We start from the raw sequence: 25,781 nt of genomic DNA on the forward strand, positions 1-25,781 counted from the left end.
TTTCTGTCTACAGACATGTGCTGCACCGGGCCACTAACAGCAATATCCCTGGTTCTGGCATGCCGTGAGCCACCGTGGTTCATGTAGAGCCCTGCATGGTACACAACCTCCCTTTTCCCACCAGCCAGCGGTACCCTCTGACCTGACTCACTGAGGTTCATTCAGCCGATCATTGGGATCCACTGGGCCTAGAGACCCCAGCCCCATTCACCTCACCCCCTTAGGCGTTCCTGAGAATCTCAGAGAAAATCATCCCCCTGTAAACAGCTTGAAAAGGATGACTGCTTACTGAGACACTTCTTCCTGACAACCGGAGATCCTTCACTGTAGTGCACAACAACTGCCCCAGGGTTATGGCTACAGAGACCCTTATTTTCCATTTGGATCCTGGCCTGATCCGTGTCTGAGGGTTGCCAGGGAGGGTATTTAGGGCTGCCGTGAGCTCCTTCCAGCCCAGTTGCTGGCTGCATACAGATGAGCCAGCTCATCAGCTGAGCTGCCAGTGAGCCCTCCGGCCACAGGAGGTTGGAGGCAGCAAAGTGGAGGGATGTTGGCTTGACCACAGGCAAGGAGCAATGAGGGGAGCAGAAGGAGGGGCTTGGGCCTCCCCCCCCTCAGAGGTAGCAGGGCTGCCCTGGGGGCAAGAGAAGACAGTGACAGCAACTGGTGTCATAGGCTGCTTTGAGAAGGGGGAACACTGGCCAGGGAAAGGAGGAGGGGGAGAGCTGGAGAGGGGTTGGGAAAGAGTTGCTTTAGAGCGTAGAGGTAGCGCAGCTCCAAAAGGCCGGGGTCCTTCAGCTGGGGGGAATGACTGTATGTGAGATGGGGGGAAGTCAGGGGGAAATGATGGCAGAGAGAAGAGGAAAGAGGACAGAGAGATGAGACGGCAGGAGCAAAGGGGACAGAGGAGAGCAAGGACAAGATAATATAACAGAGGAAAAAGCAAGGGGGATGGGCCTCAGAGAACTTGGAGAGAAACAGGGAGAAATAATGAAGGAGAAGCTGCTTTTGAGAGAAAGCACGGAAGAGACATGAAGATGAAAGAGAAAAATAAAGAGGAAAAGCAGGGGAGGGCAACGAGAACAAATTAAAATGGAGATGGATAGAATGAGTCAAAGATGGAGGGCGAGGAAAAAGCTGGGGTCATACAGGCAAGGGAAAAATAACTTTTAGGTGTATTGTATTTACAGTATGTTCTGCTTATGCCTGACCTGTTCTGCGCTCTGTTTCCCCTGCCAGGTAGCTGTCGCCCTGGGATGGGGGCTGCGGGGGGGAAGGAGACGAGCGAGAGCCCCGCCGCTAGCCCATTCCCCCGACAGCAGCCCCCTTCCCTCCCCGAGAGCCCCCTGCACGGGGGAAGGTTTCGTGCCCGTGAAAGGCAGCAGCACATCCCCTGACAACGAGTGCAATATGGAAGGGAGAAGCAGCGCAGAATGGAGCCGCGAGGGCTCCCCCTGGGATAAACCGGGTATGCTGGACTGGGAATCTGCTCTTAAAACAGGGGCAGGGGGCAGAGCCATCTGAGAGCTTGAAATGTTCCCTGCTCCCCCCGGCAACCTCCTCACTACTGCTTTTAAATTAAATAAGTATGGAGATTCTGCTGTCAAACCTCAGCGGTCCTCCTCCCCCAAAACTCTCCCTTAGATTGTACCGAACCGCAGCGAAGTGAGACGAGGGCTCAGAGGGCTGCATGGGGAAAGGGATGGGTTAAAAGGGAAACGTTGGATAGGAATAGCTCCTGGTCTCCCTGGCAAAGAGACATTTGTTCTATCTCTGTGTAATTTCTTTATACATTACTGCTGCCACACTGCATCTCCATGTCCCTCCCACTGCATTTCGCTCTCACTCTCTTCAGCAAGGCAATTTCTGGTGCATTTCAGGACAATATTAACCCATTCCTCTTTCTCTGTCAGTAGGAAGATTCATAATTTAAAAGCAATTTCAAAGTCAGTTCTAGCAACTCACTGGTGAGGAACAGCATTTCCTTGTCAAATCTTACAAAGGAATTGAGCTTGCAGGTCTCAGCCCCTCAAATCCCTATCTTCTCGGTGACTTACAGTCAGGTGTGAATTTAACCTGAGAGGAGAACCAAACCCACCCAAGTCTGGGATCCTGAGTAATTCTCTCTCACCATCTGCCACTCCGCTTTTTACAATCCTTTGTCTTCCTCTTCATCCAAGGCCTGTCCAGCTCTGCATCCTCCTTCTCCTCGGCAGATGCAATGCCAGCAGCAATCAGCTATGTGCCGGGCCATTGCCTCCTGCTGCATCTCAGGGCTGTGCTAGGCTGCTCCTGGTCCTGAACGGCGAAGACATGGAGTCCCTGACTTAATCTACTGCTATTTTCACTGCGTCTTCAGAAAAGCCCCTAGATTAGGACAGCAAGAGTCAGGGGAAAGGACCCCGGCAGATTTGTGGATTCTTGGAAGTAGGACGGCAGGCAGTTCCGCAGTGCAAAACGAGGGACACTGACGGAAATGAAGGGTAAAAGAAAGGAAATCGGGGAAAGGCAAGAGGGAAGATAAGGAAAAAAACACTCATACGATGGGTGTGAAAGGAAAGAGGTGGCCCAGGAGCAAACAGCAGTGGGAGAAGGCAGCACGAGGAAGCGATGCAGCGCCAGAATTGTCTGGCAGAAGCTTGTCCACTGCCTGTGCCCTGCCTCACTTTGCTGTCAGCTCTTCATTTGTGCAAACACTGAAACTGCACTTAACTCTCATGCGCTGTTCAGATATAACAAGCTGGAAAGGGAACAGATCAGCTCATTAATTTTCCTTGGGAAGGGTCTCTAGGCAGGAATTATTTTCTGCACCAACATCCATTCAATTACTTGCCTTCACACCAGTCAGATCTACAGGGATGTCTAACCCCATGCGCATCACTCATGCCTGCCTGCCCTGGACTCTTCTCTCCCTCCTTCTCAGTATAAAAGCCTCCCAGACCTATCCCTTTCCTAATAATAATGACAACATGACAAAACCAATAACCTACAGATATAAAATACATTTCATTTGCTTGCTTCATAAGACCCTGATAGGGCATCGTCGCTCACTTTTTGAGATCCTGTAGGAGATCTACAGGAGCTAATGAAAGACTTAGACAAGGCATCACTCATAATAAAAAGTGGTTTTAAAGCATTCAGTGCCAAGAAGGAATTAGGCTGGAAGATCTGCAGCCATTTCAAAGTTGTAAGAGGTGCAGTATCCATGTGTGGCATGAGCACGCAGATCTCAATTGCTTGGTGTACGTGTCTGTTTTGTGCCTATGAGGTTAAAGGGCTGAGAAAGGCCCTTTTTCTTGAAGGGCAAAGATTTCTGAATGGCCTGGGGACACATCTGGGCAACCCCAAAGACTGGGAAAGAATTACCTCAAGGAAGATTAGGAAAAAAATCAGAAGTGTGATCTGCAGTATGATGTGAACTGGCACCACCTTTCTGCTTTAGCCCCACCATGGAGCAGGGGCTCACTGTAGGACACAAGAAATAGGGAAAAGAAATCCTGACAGAGGAGGAACATCCCAAATGACACTCCTCTTTGGAGCAACACAAAGATCTGAAAATGCTGACTGAAAGTCCACTGTGGGGAACAGAATGACTGAAGAGTGGGGAACCTGAAAATGGAAAGCCCGGGGACCAAATTCTCAGAGGAACTTGCAATTCTGACCGCAGCGTATCTGCGTGTACAGCCCGAGACTGAGTCTCCACGTCCATTTTTACTACTGGATATCTTGGCCAAGAACAGAAAAGACAATTTAGCACAATATTTTGCACAGGAGGAGCCCACCATCTCTGAGAACCTACAGTGTTGACTAGTGCCAGCATTCCCCCACATCCCTAGAAATAAAGGCAACCTCGTCAGAGGCTTCCTACCAGTAGCAGGAGGAAGCTTGGGCTCCTTCTTTGATTATTTTCTTGTTACAAAGCCTCCTGCCCTCCTCTTCACTACCTCCCCTCACCCTGTAGACCTGCCCTGACACCCACCCCAGGCAGCAGAAGCCTGTCTGTCCCACACCCTTTGTCGGGTGCCTTTGCCACAGCGTGGGCAGGGTGTGAGCAGAATCCAAGGGTTTTTCCCTTTTTACAGCCTCCTGGGACCAAGCCCTTCCTTCTACAAATCTGCCCACCCTCTGCATCATGGGGGAAAGGAGCCTTTGCTGCACCCTTCTCCCTCCCTGTCACCAGCAGGTAGCTCTCACCAGGGAGAGAAAAGTGTCCCCTCAACCAGGGACACTTTTCTGATTCCTTCTGCCGAGAAAGAAGATAACCCCCCCCTAAGGTGATCAGACGTGACAGTAAGAGGCCTGTCGTTCAGGGGCTGGTGGGGATACTTGGCTGTGCTGTCCTGGGAGCAAGAGAGTGCCAGCCACCAGCCCATGCAGGATGTGGGGCTGCGGGAATCCAAGCGGAGGCATCCCGGCAGCGGCAGTGCCAGACCTGTGCCGTGCCACCCCATGAGGCAAACCCGTGCCCAGGCCCTGCTCAGCATCTGGCCATAGGGCTGGTTTTGCCTCCTGCTGAGATGCTCTTGCTACTGAGCCTTTATCCAAGTTTTGGTGCAACCTGTGCCCTCAGGCTAGGGACTCAGAGCGGGGCTCAGCTCCTGTGTGGTGCATTGCACCCTCCTACCCCACTCGCCATTTCTGCCCAGCGTCCGGGGGCTGGGGAAACGGGCCAGCCCAACCCTCACATGGCTGGGGCGAGTGAGAGAGCACCCTGCCAGGGCCACGCAGCTTGTGCTCAGGCTGCGTTTCACACCCCTCGTGCAGGGCTGCAGTTTGAGCCCACTGGAGAGCATCAACAGGGAGGGCAGGGGGACTGGGCTGGCAGTGCAGCGTTGGGGGGGGCTGGGGACACTTCGAAGCTTTTAATTGGAAGCATCCTGGTGCTTTCCTTTGCCATGCAAGCCACTTCTCCACAGTGCCTGTGGGGTCCTGTCAGATGTAAAGGAGAAGGAGCCCTGAGCTCCTCCGACCTGACAAACCTCACCCGCCCCTTCCTCCTCCCCCTCAGACCGAGTCCCTCTGGGTACGGCTCTGTGGGCAGATAGACATGATCTGAATTCACTGCCTCTCCCGGCCGGGGTCCTCATACCTCCTGCCTCCACCCCAGCCTCCCTCCACCCTCCGGCCTGGGGACACGGCTCAGGAAGGGAGTTCTTCCCTGCAGCCTCCCTTCCCCGCATGGCTTTGCATTTGGGCTTCCTTTTTTTTTTTTTCCTTTTCCCTTCCCTCTCATTAATTTTTAATTAAGGAGATGTCTCCTTCCCCAGTTGTAATGAATAGCTGCGTGAAAGACTTTTCATTTTTTATCAATATATACCTCTACATATTTACCTGTTTGGAGGAAATGTGTGCGTGTGTGTGAGCGAGTGTGTTTAAAACATCCCCCATTAATTTACTGCTATTGATTTTCTGGCGTGGAGACAGCATATAGTATTCAGCATAGAGCTCCTCTGCAGGATATGTTAAAAGGCAGCAGTTTGGGTTGACAAAGGGCACTAAATGCAGTATGCGTCAAATAGACCATCGCTCAATGAAGTCACTTAGCTATTCAAAACATGTCCAGCCATCACTCAACCGTTTGCACCAAGAACGGGGGGGAAATTCGCGCTTCTTCCCAGACACAACCATTTCCAAACAGCAGCTTTAGCTTGCTTTGGTGAGAGACATCAGGACATACATAGTTTATTCCCCCCTCCCGCTGCCTTCCATCTCCCAGTGCCGGTCATAGAAAATCAGTTCTGCGGTACCCACTCCCCGCTCTCTCCCATCGGGGAGCTCCAGGCACACCCAGCTCTGGTGGACACCGACAGACACAGACATTATCCCTGGATGTCTATAAAGCCCCAGCAGCCCACCCTCCAGCTGGGAGCTGATTCATAAACAGGGCTTTTACAATGGGCTGTAATGTGCGCGCTTGTGCTCTCGCTCTCTCCTTCTCGCTACGTGTGTAACATAAACCGCGCATTTACATCAGTCGCCCCTATCCCTCCAGCACAGGCTGAAGACCACCTCCCCAGCCCGCGTGTACGCCAATAGCAGTACTGAGCAACACATATTTAAAAGCGAATCGCTGGCCCCTCTTTTCTTCCCCCCTCCCTTAGGAACGTCTGATTCCAGAAGTTGGCTGCGGTGGTGTCTCTTCTGCCATCAGACATGTCACTGAGTTGCTGTTCAGTTTCACCACATCAGACTTAGGCTGATTTTCCCATTCAGAGACTTGTTTATTTTTAGCCTTTACCATAAACCTTTAAAAAAAAAAAAAAAGCCCCAAACAAAAACCCACCCTGCAATAACAAACAAATGGGGGAAAATCCCAGCCCCAAACCAAACCAATCAGCCACCAACTAGACCCCTCTGCACCCAGCCCAGTGAGATGTGGTTGCTTACAGACATTACGAAATGCTCTGAACTCTGCTTGAGATGACTGGAATGGTTAGATTTACTGTACGAGGCATTTTGGACATAACAGGGTTGCTTCCCTTTCTCTCTTTTTCCGTCTTAAAGTGAACTAATAATCACATTCAAAGTGCTTTGCAGTCACCCCCTCCCCACATTGCCCCTCACTCCCAGTTTTGTCTTTGCAAATAAGCCGTTTGCAAAGACAGCAGTTATTTCACTCTGTGGTTACAGCCGGAGCACAGCAATAATACAGCATTTTGGCATTGCTTTCCCAGGGAATACAAAAAAGCTGAAGACAGGCAGAGCACACAGTTGCTTTTTGAAAGGGTCTCTCGGTGTTTTTGTAACACACACATTATTCCAGTTGGAGGGGGGAAGTGGATTTTTGGGGAAGGTGGGGGGGTGGGAGGGTGGGGAAGAGGAAGGGAGAAGGGAACCGAGCAGAGAATGTTTTGCCTGTCTTCTTGCCTCTGTGCCCTGAGTAACGGAGCCCACCGCTCTCGATCTGTGGTGAAAGGAATGAAGTGAGAAAATGGTGGAATGTGGAGGGATTTATTTGGAGGGGGGGAGAAACATGGGGGGGGGGGGGGGGGGGAGATCCAGAATCAAATACCTTCCAGGCAGCAGGTTCTCCATAATCCAGAATGGGTCATGACTTCCTCGTTCTTTTTGCTGGTTTCGTTCTCACTGACAGTTTTAGTCTTGCAAACCCCTCTGGAGTAAAGCCAGTAGTCGGTCCCCACAGCTATGGTCATCAGGCTGAAGGCAGCGAAAGCACCAACGGTGGTTAAAAGCATCTGAACACCTCTGTCAAAGAGCCCCATAATTCTTCATTATACAAATACCCAACCGCCTTCTGATTCTTGGGGTGTGTGTGTTTAATAAAATAAAAGAGTAATAATTCCGACTAATAATATAATGGGTATATATAGAGAGATATCAAAAAAGGGAGGTAAGAAAGCCCACGGAAAAGAGTGTAAATTAGAAAGACCACACGGGAAGAGGCTTGCCTTTTAAATCGGAAACGTTCTGGTTGAAATATAAAAAAAAGGAAAAAGGAAAAAGAAAAAAAAAAAAGAGAGAAAAGAACCAAGAAAAACCAAACAAATAAAGAGAGAACCCCCCCCAAAACGAGACGCCTTAATCCCTTTTTCTAAAATTCTGGTCTCCAGTTTCCATATGTAATGGCTAATTTGGAGATGGCTTCCACAGTGAACAGGGGAGCAGCAGCAGCATCCTCAACACAATCTCTCATTATCTGGACCTAGACAGTTAGAGACTGTAAGAGCAGAGATGCAACCTTCAGTCTTCTTGCTTAGCTCTGCAGCCTGCGCCATGAAAATCCTTTTCCTTCCCAGTTATCTTCCTTGGGTTTTTATTTTTTTTTTTTTTCCCGGCAGCGGCAGTCGCTCCAATCCTCTCTCACTTTTTCTCGCTCGCTTCTCCTTCCTTTCGCTCGCTCCTACCACCAAGCCAGACTGCCCAGTATACTGTAAGCCCTTGATTTCAGCTGAACAGGTGCCGAGGTCTTGCCTCCCATGGCTTTTCCGCACAGCCGCGGCGCTCGCTCCCGGCGGAGGTGGGCGAGGAGAGAGGGGGGCTCCTGGGTTGGGGGGGGGGGGGGGGGGGGGAGGGGGAGAGGCTCGGCGCCCCTCCCGGGCGGGGGGCGCGGAGCGGAGCCCGGCTGCGGCACCCCCTGCCCCGCGGCGGCCCCCGGCGACTCCCGGGCCCCGCTACTGCATCAAGGCGGCGGCGGCGGCGGCGGCGGCGCGGCGCTGGACGGCTCCCCCGCGGCGGCGGCGGCGGCGGCGGCGGGCGGCGGTGCTGAAGGACAGCTCCCCGGGCGGCGGGGCGGGAGGCGCGCCGCCGCTCCCCCGGCGCTGCGGGACGGCTCCCCGGGCGGCGGTGCGGCGGAGCGCTCGGCGGCCGCCGCCGCTGCTGCAGGACGGCTCCCCTGCCCGCGCCGCCCGCCCTGCCCGCGCCGCCCGCGCCCCAGCATCCGCGGCCGGCAGCCGCCCTCCTCCGCTCTGCGCGGGCAGGCGGGGAGGGAAGGCGGGCGGGGAGGGAGGGGCGGAGGGGGCAGCCGCCCCCGCCCTGCGCCTAGCCCGCCGCTGCCGGCCCCGGGAAGGGTCGCTCCGCCGGGCTGCCGCCGGGCCCAGGGGCAGGCGTAGCTGGGGCTCTCCCTCTCTCTCGCTTTCTGCCTCTCTCCCCCCCCCCCCCCCCCGCCCCCCGGCTCGGCCTCCTTCGCATCCCCGCCGTACGTGCCCAGAGCTGCAAGCGCGACCCGCACGCCCCGCACTCAGACCCGCACGAAACTTCAGTCAGCCGTTTCACTCCCCAGGAGACGGGGGAAATGTAACGTGGAAGGGTAATTCGAACACAAGCATTTATTACTGTTGTTGTTGCTGTTGTTACGGTTTTTAAGTGCTTGCTCTTCACTCTTCTCGGGTTCGCTGCAAGTTGCCGATGTTTTGGTGCTGCTCGTTTCCCGTCCCTCTGTCTCCCCCTGACCAGTGTTGTGCGAATCCCTGCGTTCTGACTTTGTCTTTATAGCTTTCTGTGAAACCCCAACGCCTGCTCCAAGAAGCAGACATTTTGGGAAGATTCTTCACGAGAAAGGACGATTTATTATTATTACTATTATTCTGTTAAGGAAAGGAACAACCGAAAATGAATGCCTTCCCTCCCCTCCCCCGCAACCCCCGGAAAGCAATCCACCTTTCACATCCCCGTTTTACACAGAAAGATGCATGAGCTGAATGGATGCAGACTGAAATCTATCACTGCTTAAGTTTCCTGTGTCAGACGCAACCCGATAGTACCGGGAACATACAAAAAATTGTGCAATACTGACATCTAAGTATGTCATAATCCTCTCTCTCTTCCTCAGCAGTATCATTACACCAGGTTAATTACATTAGTCACCTCCTGGTTCTATACATGTAGCTGTTCATTAATGCAACAATCATAAAGAAAAGAAATAATCTAATTCTTGATGCTACCGATTTTGTTTCTCTCTGATCGGATTCATTGTTCAGTGAAAAGGAGACCAGAGGAGCTGCTTTAGGTTCACTGCTGTTCTGTGCGGGGCAGCGGGGCTGAGGGAAGGGGGTGCTGGGAAGTGGAACCAGTTGGAGGGTTTCAGCCACGTTGCAATTTCATAACTTCATTTATTTCTCCTCCTTTCTCCCTCTCTGGGTGCAGGCTGGGGCTGCCCTTTCAGGACATTCTCCCCCAGGACTGGTGGACATGAAGGGCTCTAAAGCAAGCAGTGGGGAGGCACATCATTTCCCCAATTTGGGGGGTGCAGACCAGGCTGCCCTGACAGCTGAGACCGAGATAGGGGTGTTTACCAGCAAGCACTCATGGTGTCTGGCATCAGCCATATGCAGATCACTAAAGGCCCTGGGGGAGGCAGGAGAAGGATAGAGGGAGGGGTGATAGGAGACAGCGCAGGTTTAGACCACTGACACGTTGTTGGGAAACAACCAGAGTCCCTAGCCTCACCCGGGGGACTCCTGGCCTTGCCTTCTGCCACAGGAGCTGAGGGTCTCTTCCTGCACTCACTGAGCTGCCCAAGAGCTGAGATGGGCAAGGGGGAAGGTGGCCCCAATGCACCTTTAGCACTCTGAGTACAGCCTGCTGCAAGAGCGCGGAGGTTGGTAGCTGTGGACAGGCTCTCTGAACTGTTGTTCTTGGTTCAAAGGAATTTGAGAGGCAGAGAGATGCAGAGAACACCCCTAAGTTGGTAGGAGATTATGGCTCTGCAGGGATGGCCTGTGGTGAGAAGGAGGCCCTGTGAGGCTCTTAACTGGGGAAGCTAGACAAGACCACTTGAGGACCTCTCAACTTCTGAGACATTTCCACTGAAAGGAGGAAGGGGCCTTGAAGAGGGACAGCATAAAGGAGGAATAAGTAATTCTTGGGACTGTGAGCCATTTTCTTTTTGTCTTGGTGGTTGTGCCCCTCCAACCCCACCCCAGTATTCAAGTCTTCTCATTCTTCAAAGGAGGGTAGAAAAGCTGGGCCAGGAGCCTGAAAGACTCTGAAGAGGAAAAAACTTCAGCTGGCTATTCTGGCACTCAAAACCATCAGGCACCAACATCACATGTGTGGATGGGAAAGGCACTCTGGAAAGCTGTGGAGCTCATAGCTCCATGGAAGGTGGGCTCCTCAGTTACCCTGTACTCTCAAAAAAGTGTAGCACAGCTCTTCTAGTAACGCCACACAAGCAACCTGGCTGGAGTGGAAGCAAAAAGGTCTCAGGCCCTTTGAAAGCTCGCCCATGCTTACGCAGCAGGGTCATTCAACGAGGAGAGGGAGAGAAGGGAGGATGCTAGGTGTTTTCACTTAGCTCTCACCTGTGTAGCCCATGTGGTTAAGTGTTTATTTTACTGCTACAAATGGTCGTGCTGCTTTGGGTCAAGGGTTGCAGAGACAGGGGTTGTTTCTGGGTTGAGGAGCTTGCTTCTGTTGGTATCTGAGTCTAGTGAGACTAGTCAAGTGAGCAAGCAGTCACTGCCGAGGTTGTGGATTTGGGCTTGCAGGGGACCCCAACACTGTGAGAAATTACAGATTTCATCTACAACAAGAAAAATATTGCTGAAATGTCAGGATTACTTATCTTTACATTTAACAAATCCAATCAGATGCAGAGGATGAAGCAGCAGCTGGGACAAAACAGAGACCCTCAAACCAATCCAGAACTGTTGCCTTTACTACATATTTCTACAGCTTTGCCAAGTTTGGTTTGAACTGACTACAGCAACAGGAGAGGGGCATGTTCTCCCCAAAGAAACTGTCAGCGTAAGAAGGCCAGGTTTGCAGGGTGGTGAGTTCTTTAATCTCTGGCTGAGAAGAGTGAGACCTATGAGGGCTCAGCACATCTCAGGATCTGGACTAAACACGTCTTCCTGCCTCGCACTTCCCAGTTTCCAGAAATAATTCTCTTCCTGCTACCCTACTTATATACTCCTAGACGATTCACAATAATCCCTCTACAGTTCTAAATGCCACAGGAGAAGAATGGAACAAAGGCAATGCAAATGCCAGAATGTCCTGTGTGACTGCTTGTGCTGTGGCTAGATGCTGTGCTGAGATTTCATCCTTCCTACAAAGAATCATTAAAAATGATAATATAAAACAAGAATACAGAATGAAAACACTGTGGCAGATTTTTACAACACTCGCATCTTACTGAGTAGTGCAACACAGAATGACATCTATAGAAGAGTAAGGAGAGAGAAATTAATAGTCTGGAGGAAATAGAGAGATTTTAAATTACATTTTAAATTACTTGAAATGAGAAGCTGATGAGACAGAGAGCCGCAGGAAGTCTGCTTCCAATGGCAAACCAAGAGTGCTGCTATTTGTGGAGAGAAGGGGCAGTGCTGTAGGAAGAAAAGGGGCACAAGAAAGATGCAGGAAGGGAGATGAAGGGCACGAAGTCGGAAGCAACTCCATGGGATGGTAATGGAACTGAATAGAGTGTGTGCGCATTGAGTGCGGCAGTGGAGCTTTTCAGCATATAGGACAAAATCAGACAGAGATAGTATATGAAAACTAGTATCTAGGAATCTTCATCCTGGGGAGGCCAGCTCAGAAGGAGCTGCTGTAATGAGATGTAAAAGAGATGGAGTTGATGCAGCTGTATTCGCAGGCAGAGCAGAGGTGTTAATAGACAGATGCACCAGCAGAGGAGATGTTAGGAAAAATTAATTGGGGTTAGGGTGATGATTACAGAAGTGGAAGCCAACGGGGCAGACAAGATAGAAGTGAGATATGATGCAGAAAGAGAATTAATATTTAAGAGATTTCACTGGAGAAAGTTGAAAAAAGTCATATATCTGTATGGTTAGACAAGCAGAGGGGGTGATCAGAGCAGTCATCACTGGCATCCAAAGCTGAGGGTCCCAAAGCACTTAAGACATTATTCACATCATATCTGCATGCTGGTGGTTTTCTCAGACCAATTTAACAAACTAGTAAACTGAGGAAAGAAAATTTGTGGTTTTGCCAGAGGATCACAGGTGGAGATGATGGCGATGGAGATGAGATAAAGATGGAGATGAGATAAAGATAGAGACAGGGAGATAAATACAGAGGGGAAAAGCCTCAGTGGTCCTCTGTTCTTATCTTCAGGTTCATATAACTTAAGTATCAACATAAAAGGCAGTTTAAACATCAAATATTCCAATACTACAGGAGACTCATCTCCAGTGTAACACTGTGACTGGAAAGGAAGAAAAAAGAAGGGACACACAAGGTACAGAGGTCTAGAAATTAAACTTAGTAGGTTTCCATGCAAAAGTGGTGCTGGTGCTGCCCTGAGAGTGCATTAAAAACTCCTGTGTTAGACAGGAGTGGAACTCTGGCAGGGACCGAGTATGAGGTTATAAGGCTGCAGCACATAACTCCCTCAGTTTCTGACCTATATCCTCTTCCAAGCTAAATGTTGTGCAAACAATTCCTTTAGCCTCATAACACTCTTACAGCGTAATGTTCGCTAGTTTGCAGAGGCACTGAGGCACTGAAAATTCAGAACATAACCACAAAGCCCACCAAAGCGAAAATATTTGCACTGATTTTAGTGGGATCTGTGTGCTGTTATGAGTTGAGTACCCATGGATACCCAAGAAATCTGTGCCAGATTGAGTCTTGAAGCTACAACTCCTGTGCTTTCCACACAAGACTCCCTTTTCTCATGCAACCTTTTCTTCCATTGAATGGTAACCTTTGAAATGTTTGCTACTTGAAAATGGCTGGAAAAAAAAAAGTGTCAGCTCATGAGCCCTGTGGGTTGATTTCTTCAAAAAGGGAAAGGCTTCCTTCTTTACTTGAAAGAGATAGTGGGAAAAGACTGGGATTCCCAGGATGAATTTTCCACCATGATGAATTGCTGGGATGTAAACTGTTTTGCCTCTCTTTCTCTTTCCAGGCTGTGCTGAGATTTGTATGTACAGCAGCCTCCTAATCAATAGGAATAGAAAAAAAAAAATCAATGCCTGCAACCCATTAGCTCTAACAGAGGGCAGGCTGCTAACAAGTCACTCTAGCTAGAATTCCAGTATTTGGTAAAGTATCTTCAGTGAGGATATATGCATACATATAGATACAAACTTACTGAATAAGACTAGCAGAGAAAATCAGTTATGAGAACAGTCCCCATCCCACAAGCACATCTATCCCCATGTATTTGCAAAACTATGTTAAACTAGAGACACTATCCCTGCCACCCAGATGCTGTCCCTCATACTTTTCCACTCCAAAGCACACATTTTTCTACGCTTGATCTATAATCCCAGGCTACCTTCATGCTGGGCCATCCTGTGTATAAATAAATACATGTCTCTACACATCCTTACTCCTTCATAAACCATACACCATAGAAATCCACTTTGAGCCCCACTTATTCACAAGCATACAGCCATTCCTTCTCCTTTGCTGTATCCCCAGATCATTAATGGAAATCTTTTTTCTTCCCATTCATATCCAAAATCAAGCACAGATAGTTCCCACCAACATCCATGTACATCCAACCCTGGAAACCATATTCCAGGAAACAAAAAGTTGGTGAAAAGGTTATGGCACAGGTTTTGTAATCAGAATCTGCTCTAAGGTCAAGGCACAGGGAAAAGGTCTCCAGAATGGACTAGAGAAGCAATGGGTCTCGCTGCCCATTGTGCGTGAAATACGGGCACAAGTAACTGTCTTGCTCCCAATAAAGCCTTTGTCCATCCATCCGCTGACTGTAACTAGAACAGACTCTCACTCCTGATCTGCCTGTCATGGAAGGGATGGTGTCTTATGGTCAACTTCAGAATCCATGAGTTAAAAAAGTCATCATTTCTTGACAAACAGGTTCATGAAACTCTAGTGAGGAAATGTGCAGCGGTGGTGGTTTGGTTCTTAAAGAAGAAAAAAGACTGTTTTCATGTAAACATAGCAGTTATCAGAGAATTGCAAAGAATAAGACAAGAAAAAGGCCTTGGACTTTTTCTGAACTGAAGGTTTTCAGAATCTTCCTGGAAGCATCAGCACAACAATAAATGCTGAGGGAAAGGTGAGGCCTACAGTGAGGATGGTTCATGTTGACACTGATCGATATTCTGTGATATCAGACTTTCTTCCAGTGTGAAGGGCACAGATGGGGACAGAGAAGAGGATCCTGTGCAGCCTCATCTATTCAGTATCAACATTTAAAGCCACAATCCAGCCCAAACGTGAGTTTTGCCATCTGCTCCTCAGCAGCCACAGAGGTATCACTGGGGCTTCCTGTACGGGGCAGACTTGCTCTCCTAGGTCTGGTGGTACTGATGCAGGTAACTCTTCTGCAAGCCAGCTATATGCACTTATGTCTTCTTTAGGGCATCCCTCGCTCTTCTTCTGTCAGATAGTTTAGGGTACCGGGGGAGGAATATTGAACTTGTAATTCTTCTGATGCTCCGTAATAAATCAGGGTTAAAAGAGACTCTTGAAGGAACATCCTGAGCAAAACAAGAGAAATGGTTAGTCTCTGGGGTAGGTTATTTAGTCCCTCTAACTGTTCAGAGGGACAAAGCAAGAGAAGAGCATATCCCAACACATATTCGGGAGCTCAATGAGTGGGCAATCTTAGAAAATTCAAAATCACCAGGTCCCACTGATGTCAATAACAGGCTACTGATTTTAATGTGAGAAGGGTTTCTTTCTGTAGTCCCACATAGTCAGGGAGGCATCCCATGAGATGTACATGTGCTTTAGACACTGTTTCAGAGAAAGCCAGCTGGTGTATTGTGTCCACAGAGCCATTATATGAATACTGAGGATTTGGTTTTACAGTACCATTGTAATGGTTTAGGATCCCCAGTGTGAATTCCTGTAGAGGAATTAGGTTAAACACATCAGATTAAGCCAGTTGGATGCTAGACTGGAGCGTTATGGTGGTGCACAGAAGAGTATACCATGGATAGAAATCGTAGAGGTGATATTCTCTGCCTTGGGAATATAGGCCTATTTTAAAAAGAAAGCAAAACACATATGCCTATTTAGGCTTCTAACTCCATGTTTAGACATCGAAGAACTGTCCTGATTTTCAGTTGTGCTGAGCAGTCAGCATCTCGCATTGATTTTGCAGAGATGTAGAGGCTCCAAATACCTCTGAAAATCTGGATGTCTGTTTTGATGTCTAAATGTCATTTTAGCAGATTAACTTCGACCTCATATAACAACAAAATTCTTAAGAGAAATTAAATCAAAAGTCCCAAGGCCAAATGCTGGGCTCATTGGGATTTGCCACTTTCAGTCATTCACCACAGCTGCTGACCACTTGTGAAAATTTCTGGGAATGATCTGAAAGCAGAGTTTACTCATACTGTGGCAAATCATGGGAAGTGAAGAGTCTACTGCAGAGCAAAGCAATTCCCAGCAGTGCACTTGGCTCACCCAGCACCACCAGACCAGGCTCAGGGCCTTGATGATGCCTCTCTGCTGGCTATGTGGGTCTCCTTGGCAGCACAGAGCCCAGCAGGGGCTGGCCAAACACTCTGGCCTGCCTTCCGAGGGTGTGGGGGTATGGTTCTCCTTTGTGCTTCTCTGATTTATTTGCTCTGTTGTTGTCCACTTTGACCCAGTGAGCAAGTCTGACAGGGAGCATGAGGAAGGGTAGCTCAGCCATGCTCCCCCCTCCATGTCAGGGACACAGGACCATGCATAGGAGAAGACAGCTCAGAGAAGGAAAAGGGAATCTCAGGCTGGTTATTCCCTGGATTAAGGAGGTGGATGGGAGATGAGCAGTTCCCTGTGCAGAGCTGGTCCTCCTCCCATGCTCACCACTACTGCATTCTTTGACAGGACACTTTTCCAGGTTGCTTCCATCTTTTAGATAAAACTATTCAGTTGCCATCTTTCCAGTAGCCAGTCTGAAGCGACAAATCGCTTCTCTCTTTCACAGACCGTTGGGACTCTTCTCTGCAACTGACCTATATTAGTTACAAGCTTCACTCGTTCTGGCCTGCGCTCCTCTCTCCCACATGGAGCACATGCACTGCTCCTCCCCCTCAAACAAACACCTTTACACATCCAAGGACATTGTAAAAATAAAATGATCACAACCTGGCCCTCCGGGAACCTCGGTTTTACAGTTTGTCCCTCTCTGATGCCAACAGAATTCACAACCCAGTTCAAGAGAGACAGACAGTGAGTGAGAGAAAGCAGGCAGACAGGCACAGACAGAAGGAGACGGAGGAATCAGGGAGAGATAAAAAGGAGCAGAAGAAAAGAAACAGGGCAACCAGAAGGAATAAGCTGCAAGAACAAGGGATGACATGTAAACTAGGAGTCTAGAACACAACAGAGAAAGGGGGATTGAGTTACAGAGAAGAGTAAAAATTCAAAATGATAGAAAGTTGAAGAAAGAGATAAAGAAGGAGATGAAAAAAGACAGAGGAAAGGACAGAACAGAAAAGAAATGGTCAAAGGGAGGAGGGGGGGAGGTCAAGTCAGGCAGAAAAGTAAGGCAGTCCATGGCATGAGGCAGAAGAATAAAGAAGGTGCATGTGAATTTGGGCACTGCTTTTCCACGTCTCCTTTTCCATTGAGAGTACACTATGAGGAAAAAGGCAAGAGAAGGGGAAGAAAAGGATAAATAAATGCCTGAGCTGCCATCTTAAACAGCCTACAGCAGTCAAGCAGGTACGCTGGAAACAGGCAGTCCACAGGTTGCAAATGCTCAGGTACACATTGCGGTTCAGCAGGCAGGAAACAGTCTGCACTAGCACAGTGGCATTTACACTCCCAGGTCCACTGGGTCTCTCTGTGCACTGACGGTGAGCCCTGCATACATAAAAATGCTCCTGTTTAGTACTGGGGAATTGTCCTCTGATCTCTGCCCTGCATCCTCTCTCAGGTCCCAATAAGAAAACCTCAGCCCCAAACACAAGGGCTGTTAGTCTCCCTTCTTCTCAAACGAACCCCCTTCCTTCCCCCTGCCTGATCCCAGTTCTTGTTTGCACTCTGAGGGCTGCCTTGCCTTCCCATGCCTCTCCTTTCCCCATGGTTCATCTCTAGCCTTGCTCTTTTGTTCCTCTGCTTTATCTCTCTCCTCTTTCCTTATGGCTCTTCTTCCTCACCGTCATTCATTCAGCTCCCCCTTACACAGGCCTATATAAACACATACACCCCCCCACACACACTCCTTATCTCCGTCTCTGTAGTTATCCACTTACCTATTACTGTAGTACCTAGCTGACACGCATCTCTTTCCCAGAGACGATCCATCTATCTCCACACCACACACCTGCCAAATCTGCCTGTCTTTCCTTCCTTCACAGCCTTTCTCTTGCTGTCCCGCAGCCAGTCCATTTCTTTGTCTCCCCCCGCCCAGTTCTTCTGTCTTTCCCTCCCTACATTCCATTCCTCTTTCCTTCTCCCCCACTCTGCCCATCTGTCTGTCTGCCTATCCCTCCTTCCCACAGTTCTCTCCAGCTGACACACGTGTACCCCAGTCTGTCTGTCTCTCTTTCTCTCTCCTTCTTCCCCCCTCCTCACACATTTCATCTCTTTGTGTCTCCTACACACCCAGGCCCACGCTTGCTCTCTCCCATACTGAGAGGAGGCGGCAGCAAAGAATTTGCTGCTGACCGCTGCATTGCTAGGAGGCAAACACATGGCCGGCCTTGTGCAGGCCAGTTTCTGCCTGAGTGCCCCAAGTCACATATCCCCAGCATCATCTCCAGCACTGGGAAAACAGATGGTGTAATAAATGAGCGCAGTCTGATAAAAGGAGGAAAGGGTGCCTGCCTCGGATGTCCCTCACCCGTGCAGAGACACACATCCAACATGGGCACGGCTCTCTCGCTCCTATACCAGTCCAGTTTCGTGCCAGAACCAGCCCCCTGAACAAGGCACGAGCTCTACCCGAGTACCAGATGGAGAGGAGAGGGGTAGGAGAGGGTGGTAGTGGACAGAAAGACCAGTGTTTTTTTCCTGACAGCAGCTTATAACCCCAGAAATAAAAGTATATGGGAGGATCTAACCAATCTTAAGGTAATGGGGAGGGCTGTTAGCATGGGAGGTAGAATTGTGGGGACACGTAGTTACAAGACCTCCATATGCAGGGACAGCTAGGAGGAAAAAGGCAAGAGGCATGGACAGTGTAGAGGAATCAGATATCAAAATGGTTGTGGACCAAGAAGGCATCCAGTGATCACTTTTGTCTTGGTGAAGAGGGAAAGCCACCCTACTGGCAGCCTTAGCTGGGAGGGCCGTCAAGAGCAAGGACTTAGTCCACTTGAGGGAAATATCGCCAGGTCTCAATAGGTGCAGAAACTAGAGGACAGAGTCTGCATTACTCTGCTTTTGCTCAGAACTGTCCTCCCGCCCTTACTCAGTTTCATGACATTGTCCAAGAGTGCTCCTTTACCTCCTCCGCTACCTCCCCAGACATCTGCATCCAGAGACTTGCAGCATCCTTTCCTCTGCATTTACCTCAGTTACAAAAAACCCACACTTGTTACCCATTTCCAAACCCACCAGCGTTCCTTCCCCATCTAACATTTTCACATTCATTGCAGCCTGATCTTTCTCTGCTGACAACAGCACTGAAAAGCGTTATCTTAAACCTGTAAGACGTCTTTCCTAGATACTCTGTTCTGCTGTCCTTACAAGCTGATTTTATGCCTGATGCTTCAACTGCAACCTGAATTTCAAAACTTGCAGTTTCACAGTCCCCAAACTGAAGCCACCCAACATCACAAAACCAAAGTCCTAGAAATAGCACACAATGGCCACACACAACTGTTAGACTAAGAGAAAGTGATGCTTCACAGGAATCAAAATAAATTAGCAAAAGCAGAGAAGGGAAACTAACACAGAAAAGAGATTCCTCCCATGCAGAGCCAAAGGCTTTTTTTATTGTAGGTAATTTTATTAATGAACAGAGTGATTTCTATCTGCTTTACATTGACCTCGCACACATTGCATTTTTCTATTTTTTGAAGTTAAATATTGATATTATGGGGAGGTCTTCCACTGTATGAACTGATGGTGAAGTTTTTGTTGTGAAATCTCAGTGCTCAAGTTGTAGTGGGCACTTCTGCTTGGTCGGGTGAGGTGCATGCTCTCTTTCCATTCCCTGAATGGATGAACATAATGTATTCAGGATGCTGCAGCACAATTAGGCATAAGTTTATGTGTGGATCCCTCCACCCCCACCCCCTCTAAAAAAAAAAAAAAAGGTTTAAGCAAATAGATCACACATAGATCACACCACTTTCTGACAAAAGAAAACAGAGATAGCGCTGGAACTAATTTGTGTTTTAAATGATACAAAGATGTGTGGGTAACAATTGTAGGCGTCTATTTCCCTGCACTCAGAAATCCCCTCGGAAGAAATGTACTCAATCTAAATTTCCAACACATCTTCACACTCTTCCACCCTGATAGTCTGACGGTGTCCTTAGCTTACCTACTCTATTTTTTCTGGTCTCACCTGGATATGCTGTCTCCAGCCACTGCTCCTCACAGCATCACAGCTTGCTGCTCTTATCTCTCCACACTACTCCCAGGCTTATCATTCTGGATTCTCGCTGTTGCCCTATCAAATCCCAGCATCGACCCTGTCATGCAGACTTTAACTCATCCTGCCTTGTACTAATGCAGGCCCTACAGCTTGAACCTAAACCGATGGCTACCATTGACTGTATTCTTCATGGATCTGAATTCCCCAAACTGGCCTTGGCCCCAAGATCTTGGCCCTGAAAATCTCTGTTCAGTTATTTATTCTTACCACTTGCCCTCCCACCTGCAGTGTCATCCAGCTCTACCTTGTATCCTCATTTTCCCTCAATGGCTCATGCAAAAATTACTTTTCCTCCCACTTTATTTCCATACATCATTCTACAAGCCAGGAAAAGCCTTAGGTCTTCCCCCCCCCCCCCAATTCCCACCCTCCCACTCTCCCTCAGTAAACCCTCTGGGCCCTTCATGAAGGGATATAGACCCCTGTTGTGGTTTAACTCCAGCCAGCAACTAAGCACCACACAGCCGCTCACTCACTCCCCCCTAGTGGGATGGGGGAGAGAATCAGAAGAGTAAAAGTGAGAAAACTCGTGGGTTGAGATAAAGACAGTTTAATGGGTAAAACCCCACTCTTTCCTACATATTCCTATTCCCCTACTGCTCCTGCATTTCCCCTGTTTGGGACACAGCAGCTGATCATTTGTGCCCTTATACCTTTCTGCTCACAGTCCCTAACTTGAAGCCCTCATATTGTGTATTTTTCCAGTACTTGTGCAGAAAAATTACAGGCTCCACATTTCTCCAGTTGATGCATATCTGGCTGGAGGGAAACTCATCAAACTGACCCCATCCCTGACCCCAGCTTGACATGTAGGGTCTGTCACATTTCCCTTTTAAACATTGCCAGATTTGGATTTGATCTCAGAGACCAGGAAAGAGAGCAATTCCAGGCTTCTCTTGACAAACAGCTCTAGGGGAGGAAATATGTGAAGCTGTGACAGAAGAATGAGAGAAAGACCCCCAAGGAGTGAAGAAAAAAACAAACAAACAAACCAACCTCCAAGGCAGAATGAGAACAGCCAGTGTCTGTGAAAGTTACACTGCGGCAAGCTCTGAAGAGCCAAGATGAGGCTGCCAGGGCTCAGCTGGGGGTCTCCTGCCAGGAAATTACACTCTAGACTGAGCAACATCCCCATCTCTCAGGTGACTTCAATAGGGAGTCACAACACCTAAAGGGCCCTGAAAAGACTAGAGATTGAGTAGCTCTCTTCTTTCTCCCTCCCCCAAGCATTGTTGTTCCGGGTCAACAGAGCCAAGGGCAACTGGCACAGAAGACATTGTTCTCAAAGCAAGATGACAGCAGGAGGAGGAAATAGGATGCGAGAAGCAGAGAGATGATGTGCCCTTAGGCTAAGAGAGACGTTGCGGGGGCCAGCATGGCCCTTGAAGAGCTCCTGCTCAGACTCCGCCTCTGCTGCAGAAGGTCCTACAAGTCCCTTAGCTCCAGCTTCCACGGAGTACGGTCTGCAAGATGGAAAAATTACTTGCTAAGAACAAGCAGAAGTGGATATTCTCCATCAAGAAGTGGATATGACATAGGAAAAGAAGGTCTGAGAATGCATGGGGAGAGAGGGTCCCATCATGGATGGTGTCAAGAATAGGAACGTCTTCCTGCTACTAGCAGATAATCTGCCATCACACTGCTGGCTTCATACAGGCAGATGAGACAACAACTGCAAGCAGTTGCCACCTGAACATCATAGATACAGTAATTATTAAAAGCAGAGCACAGTCTTGAGCGGGGTATGGACCCCCATGGATCTGTGTAAGCACCAGCAGAAAGCAGTTGCTGCCTACAGAACAGAAATGCAGTGTTTTCCCTGCTGTCAGCACCTGCGTCAGGCTCCCGGTTTCTCTTGAGATACAGCTCTTAATTGGGATAGATTGTACGTTTTCTGCTGTAGCCCAGCCCAGCTCCCAGTTTAATTGCTAGTTTATGACTTAGCCTGTTTTGTGCTTTCCACGCTACTTCTTTCCCCACTTAATCTAATAGAATTATAGAAAGTATTGCTGGGAGGACCTCAGAAGGCCACACAGTTTATCCTTCTGCCCCAAGGCAGTATTTCGTTTTCAACAACATCATGTGTCTTTTGCTATCAGGTCAGATCGGTCCAAGATGTATAGTGGGTAAAGAAATGAAGCTTACTGAGGGGAGTCAATTGGCATAAAAGACTAAATCCAGCCCTTTAAGTCACTGAAGTTATATCAAAAATAACCCTGGTCCAAATGGTGTCATTTATCAGATCAGTTTTCTGAAAGATGTCCTTTCTTAAGTTTTAAGTCTCTAAAATGAAAAAATCTCTAGAATAAATTGTTCTGACAGCCTCATTTCAGTATATTTAATGCTTTATTATGAACAGCAGTGACCACTCCATTGTTAAGACTGAAAAGATCTTATCATAGTATGATCAGCTTTGAAACTCCTATTAACTCCCACAATGAAACCTGATCTTTCTGGAATTTTACATCCTGCATTTCACTCCACAGTAGAATATGTCTGGCAAGACAAAACAAAACCATTAAAGCATCTTTAATATGACAACTTTACACAAACGAATTTCCAGTAAAACTTCAGAATGTCAGTCAGCTTCTTAAGGTTCTTTCTTCCAAGACAATTTGACTAAAAATTCCACTTTTGTTTTCTTTCGTCTATTAATCTCTCTAAGAAGAAATGTCTTGCAGCCTTGGGAATAGATAATGCAGAAATTAGAATGATAAAAAAAAAATCAGGTGGTGACGTATCAAGCTAAGTAAAGCAGGGCACAAGTATAAGACGGATTCTGTGCAGCAGAACCACGAGGACCAAAGGAAAGGTAAGAAGGAGGGACTCCAAGGAGGAAAGAATCTTTTTTGTCTAATTAAACAAGGAAGCAGGAAAAAGGAGGACTATTTATCTTGTAAAAATGGTTAAAGGCCTGTTTGTTTCCTTCCCCTTCTTTTGAAATTTCAGTTCTGGTTGAGCTGGGTCTCTTCTGGTTTGTAAACATCCATGCTGAGCACCTGCAGCACCGCACAGTTGGACAAGGCAGGAGAGCTGTAAGAAGACAAGCCTCCTGGTCAGCAGACAGGCTCTCTGCCTTCCTCCCACTGTTCTCCACGGTGTCTGTAATTCAGAGTGATGCTAAGGCTATAAGCAGCAAACATGAATCCTCACCCTACAGATGTGACTGCAACAGTTACTGAACACAGTAAGAGAAACTTAAGAATGGCTTCAGACTCTTACTCATCCTACTTGTCCAGCTCACCTACTCAGTACCCTAAACTCCTTCATGCAGACACAAAACTATTTTCCACAGCCTTCCTATATCTGGCTCCCATGTTCTCTACCCACTCTTCGCTACTAGCCTCTACAACCAAGGTCACAAATAAGCTAGGAAAACAGCAACAAGCATCACCTGCATCATGCTGGTATTATATAGCACATTAGCCATGAAGGACAATATATTATGCTTTTAAAATGCATTCAGAAGGACTGAGATGGTTATTGTCAAACGGACCATGTTGAAAGACATTAAATTGTGTCTACATTAGTGCTTGAAATAGTCCTGTTAAAAGGAAGTTGGGCAACATGCTTTAGAGACAACGTCTTTTCTAATTCTGGTCATGGCCTGTGGAAAGAGGGAAAGGGGCAGTGGGTGAATCCCTACTGCTAGCTAATTAGATCATACATTTCCTCTCTCAGGCAATATATCTTTCCCTGCATGGGATGCATTTTTCTTCACTAACCTCTCAAAAGCAGCTTCCCTATAAATCACAAATCACCACTGCAAGCATTCCCTTAATGAGATCCTCCAGCTTTTGCATTCATTTAATAAAACAGTGTTCACCAATCTTCATCTTAGTGGTGCATTTAGACTGTTTATTTGAGGTTATGGGAGGTCCTTCTGGTGCAGAGATTGAACTCCCTGGTTAAAGATTGCATAGGATTCACTTTATCACCCATTCCCAAGGCGTTCATCCCCCCTATATACCATGTCACAGGTGGCATACACACCTGGCATGCTATTTTCAATAAGAAAAAATATCTGTCATGTGTTGTAATCACATTGCCAATAGAACCAGGGGGAAATGAGCTACCAAATCAAAACAAACCTTCTTTAGTTCTTTAACTAGATCAGCACAGCATCCAAAATAACTTCTGGTCTTAATAGTCGGAGGTACTAGCACCTGCAGGCAAGACTCTACTCAGCCCATGTAAATCAACAGACACCCCCCCCCGAACTAACAAGACAATCCGTGTGACACAAAAACGCCAGTAACGCTAATCCAATTCAAAAACGAGTGAGTCTTCCAGTCACCCTACCCCCATGGAGGAGTCCTTCCTTCTTTGGAGGAAGCAAGAGCTTTCCCAGCTGGTTCTGTCATTTTTTTAAGTGGCTTCTAGCAAAAGAACCTATTCATTTTCTTTTCTTGTGGGCTGAGCTCCTACTTAACCTCTTTAGCTGGCATTCATGCTCCCTAGCTAATTCCCAGCATCAACACACTGTTGCCAGTGAAATGAGCCCAGCTGCTTCTCCAGATTCTTGAAGTGCTTCATAAACTCAGCTACAACATCTGCAGCCATATTTCTTATGTTCAATCCAATGTACTTTTCCTAGCATTGGGCATAAAAATGGTTATCAAATGCACATATAAAAGTCTTGAAAGATAGATTCCTGAAAAGCCTGCCTGAAAAAATCACTCAGTGCTTACTCTCTACAAAATTCAGCTTCCCTTGCCCAAAGGAGGCTAACATAATCTGGGAAAACAGAAAGTTTGAATTCCACGATGTTAGGCTCAGTTACAAGGCAGCATCTTACCACAGATGCTTTCACATACTGCATTAGCAAATAGACACTCACACATGCAACATCAGTACTCCACACAAAAGAGCAGTTCTCTCTAGGCTTTTACCCTTTCTGATGTGAAACTTCCAGCCAGACACGGCTGAGTCAGAGTAACTTAGCCAGGTTGTCTTTCATTTCCTGAGTCCTGTTTCCACTAGCGACATCAGAATCGTGGTCTTTAATTCGAAATTCAAGGACAAGCAGGGAAAGTTTAACAACAAAGAGGACTCTAATTCTAGTAAGGGATTGAGAACTCAACCTAATGAGAACATGGTATTGCCAAGTTCAGCTGACAAAAAGGAAAATGACACAAAAACACTTAAGATGACAAATACATGAAGAAGGAAAGATAATTTGTTTAAAATTTTGGTCTCATCCCTAGAATAAAAGAGGTATTCTTGCTATCTGACCCCATTTTGCAGATAAGCCAATTTGGATGTGCCTGTAGGAAGTCCTGCTCGCTTCAAGAGCGGTAGCTTCTTGAGAAATCTTGTGACCTGGGCCCAGCAGAGGGCACTGCGTTACCAAGTGACAGCGGTACAGATGCAAGACAGTTCCTGCCAGGCAGTGAAAGTGAGCCACGTTGAATAAAAGAACCAGATTCCAGAAATCAGAAACACATATTAGTCATCAGCAGATCAGTCCTACAACTGATAAGGGTAATACTGTCAAAACAGGCCTCAAACTCTGGGCACTCCTAGAAACACACCTAAATCCAGCTCGGTCCCCACACATCTCAGTCTCCATGTCTTGATTTTAGGGCATAGGCCTCCTACTGCAAATGCTTTTCAAGCAGCAGAGCCAAATCAGTCCTGCCCTGCAACATATGTATCAAGACTGGGTTGCTTAGGTTGAAAAACATCCTGTCAGCTTCCTCTCTCCTTCTCCAAACCTCTAAATCCTTGCTTGTAGCAGCAGGAAGTCTGTTCAGACAAGAGACAAGACAATATCAAAGCAAAGAGCTGGCAATTTCCATTCCGCCCTCCCCTTTTACTCCCC

General features: G+C 47.9%; 1 protein-coding gene across 1 annotated transcript in view; it reads right to left on the minus strand.

The window, feature by feature from the left end:
* CACNG2 (calcium voltage-gated channel auxiliary subunit gamma 2) overlaps positions 1–7,223 on the minus strand; it is a gene marked incomplete at both ends in the record, with an annotated part of 50,871 nt that extends 43,648 nt beyond the window's left edge. Inside the window, one exon of the mRNA XM_082311073.1 lies at positions 7,013–7,223. Within this exon, the coding sequence (XP_082167199.1) occupies positions 7,013–7,223 (211 nt within the window). The remainder of the gene's footprint in view (positions 1–7,012) is intronic.
* Between the last annotated feature and the right edge of the window lie 18,558 nt (positions 7,224–25,781).

This window comes from Platalea leucorodia, assembly GCF_965183815.1.
Source record: "Platalea leucorodia genome assembly, chromosome: 4".
Taxonomy (NCBI): Eukaryota; Metazoa; Chordata; class Aves; order Pelecaniformes; family Threskiornithidae; genus Platalea; species Platalea leucorodia.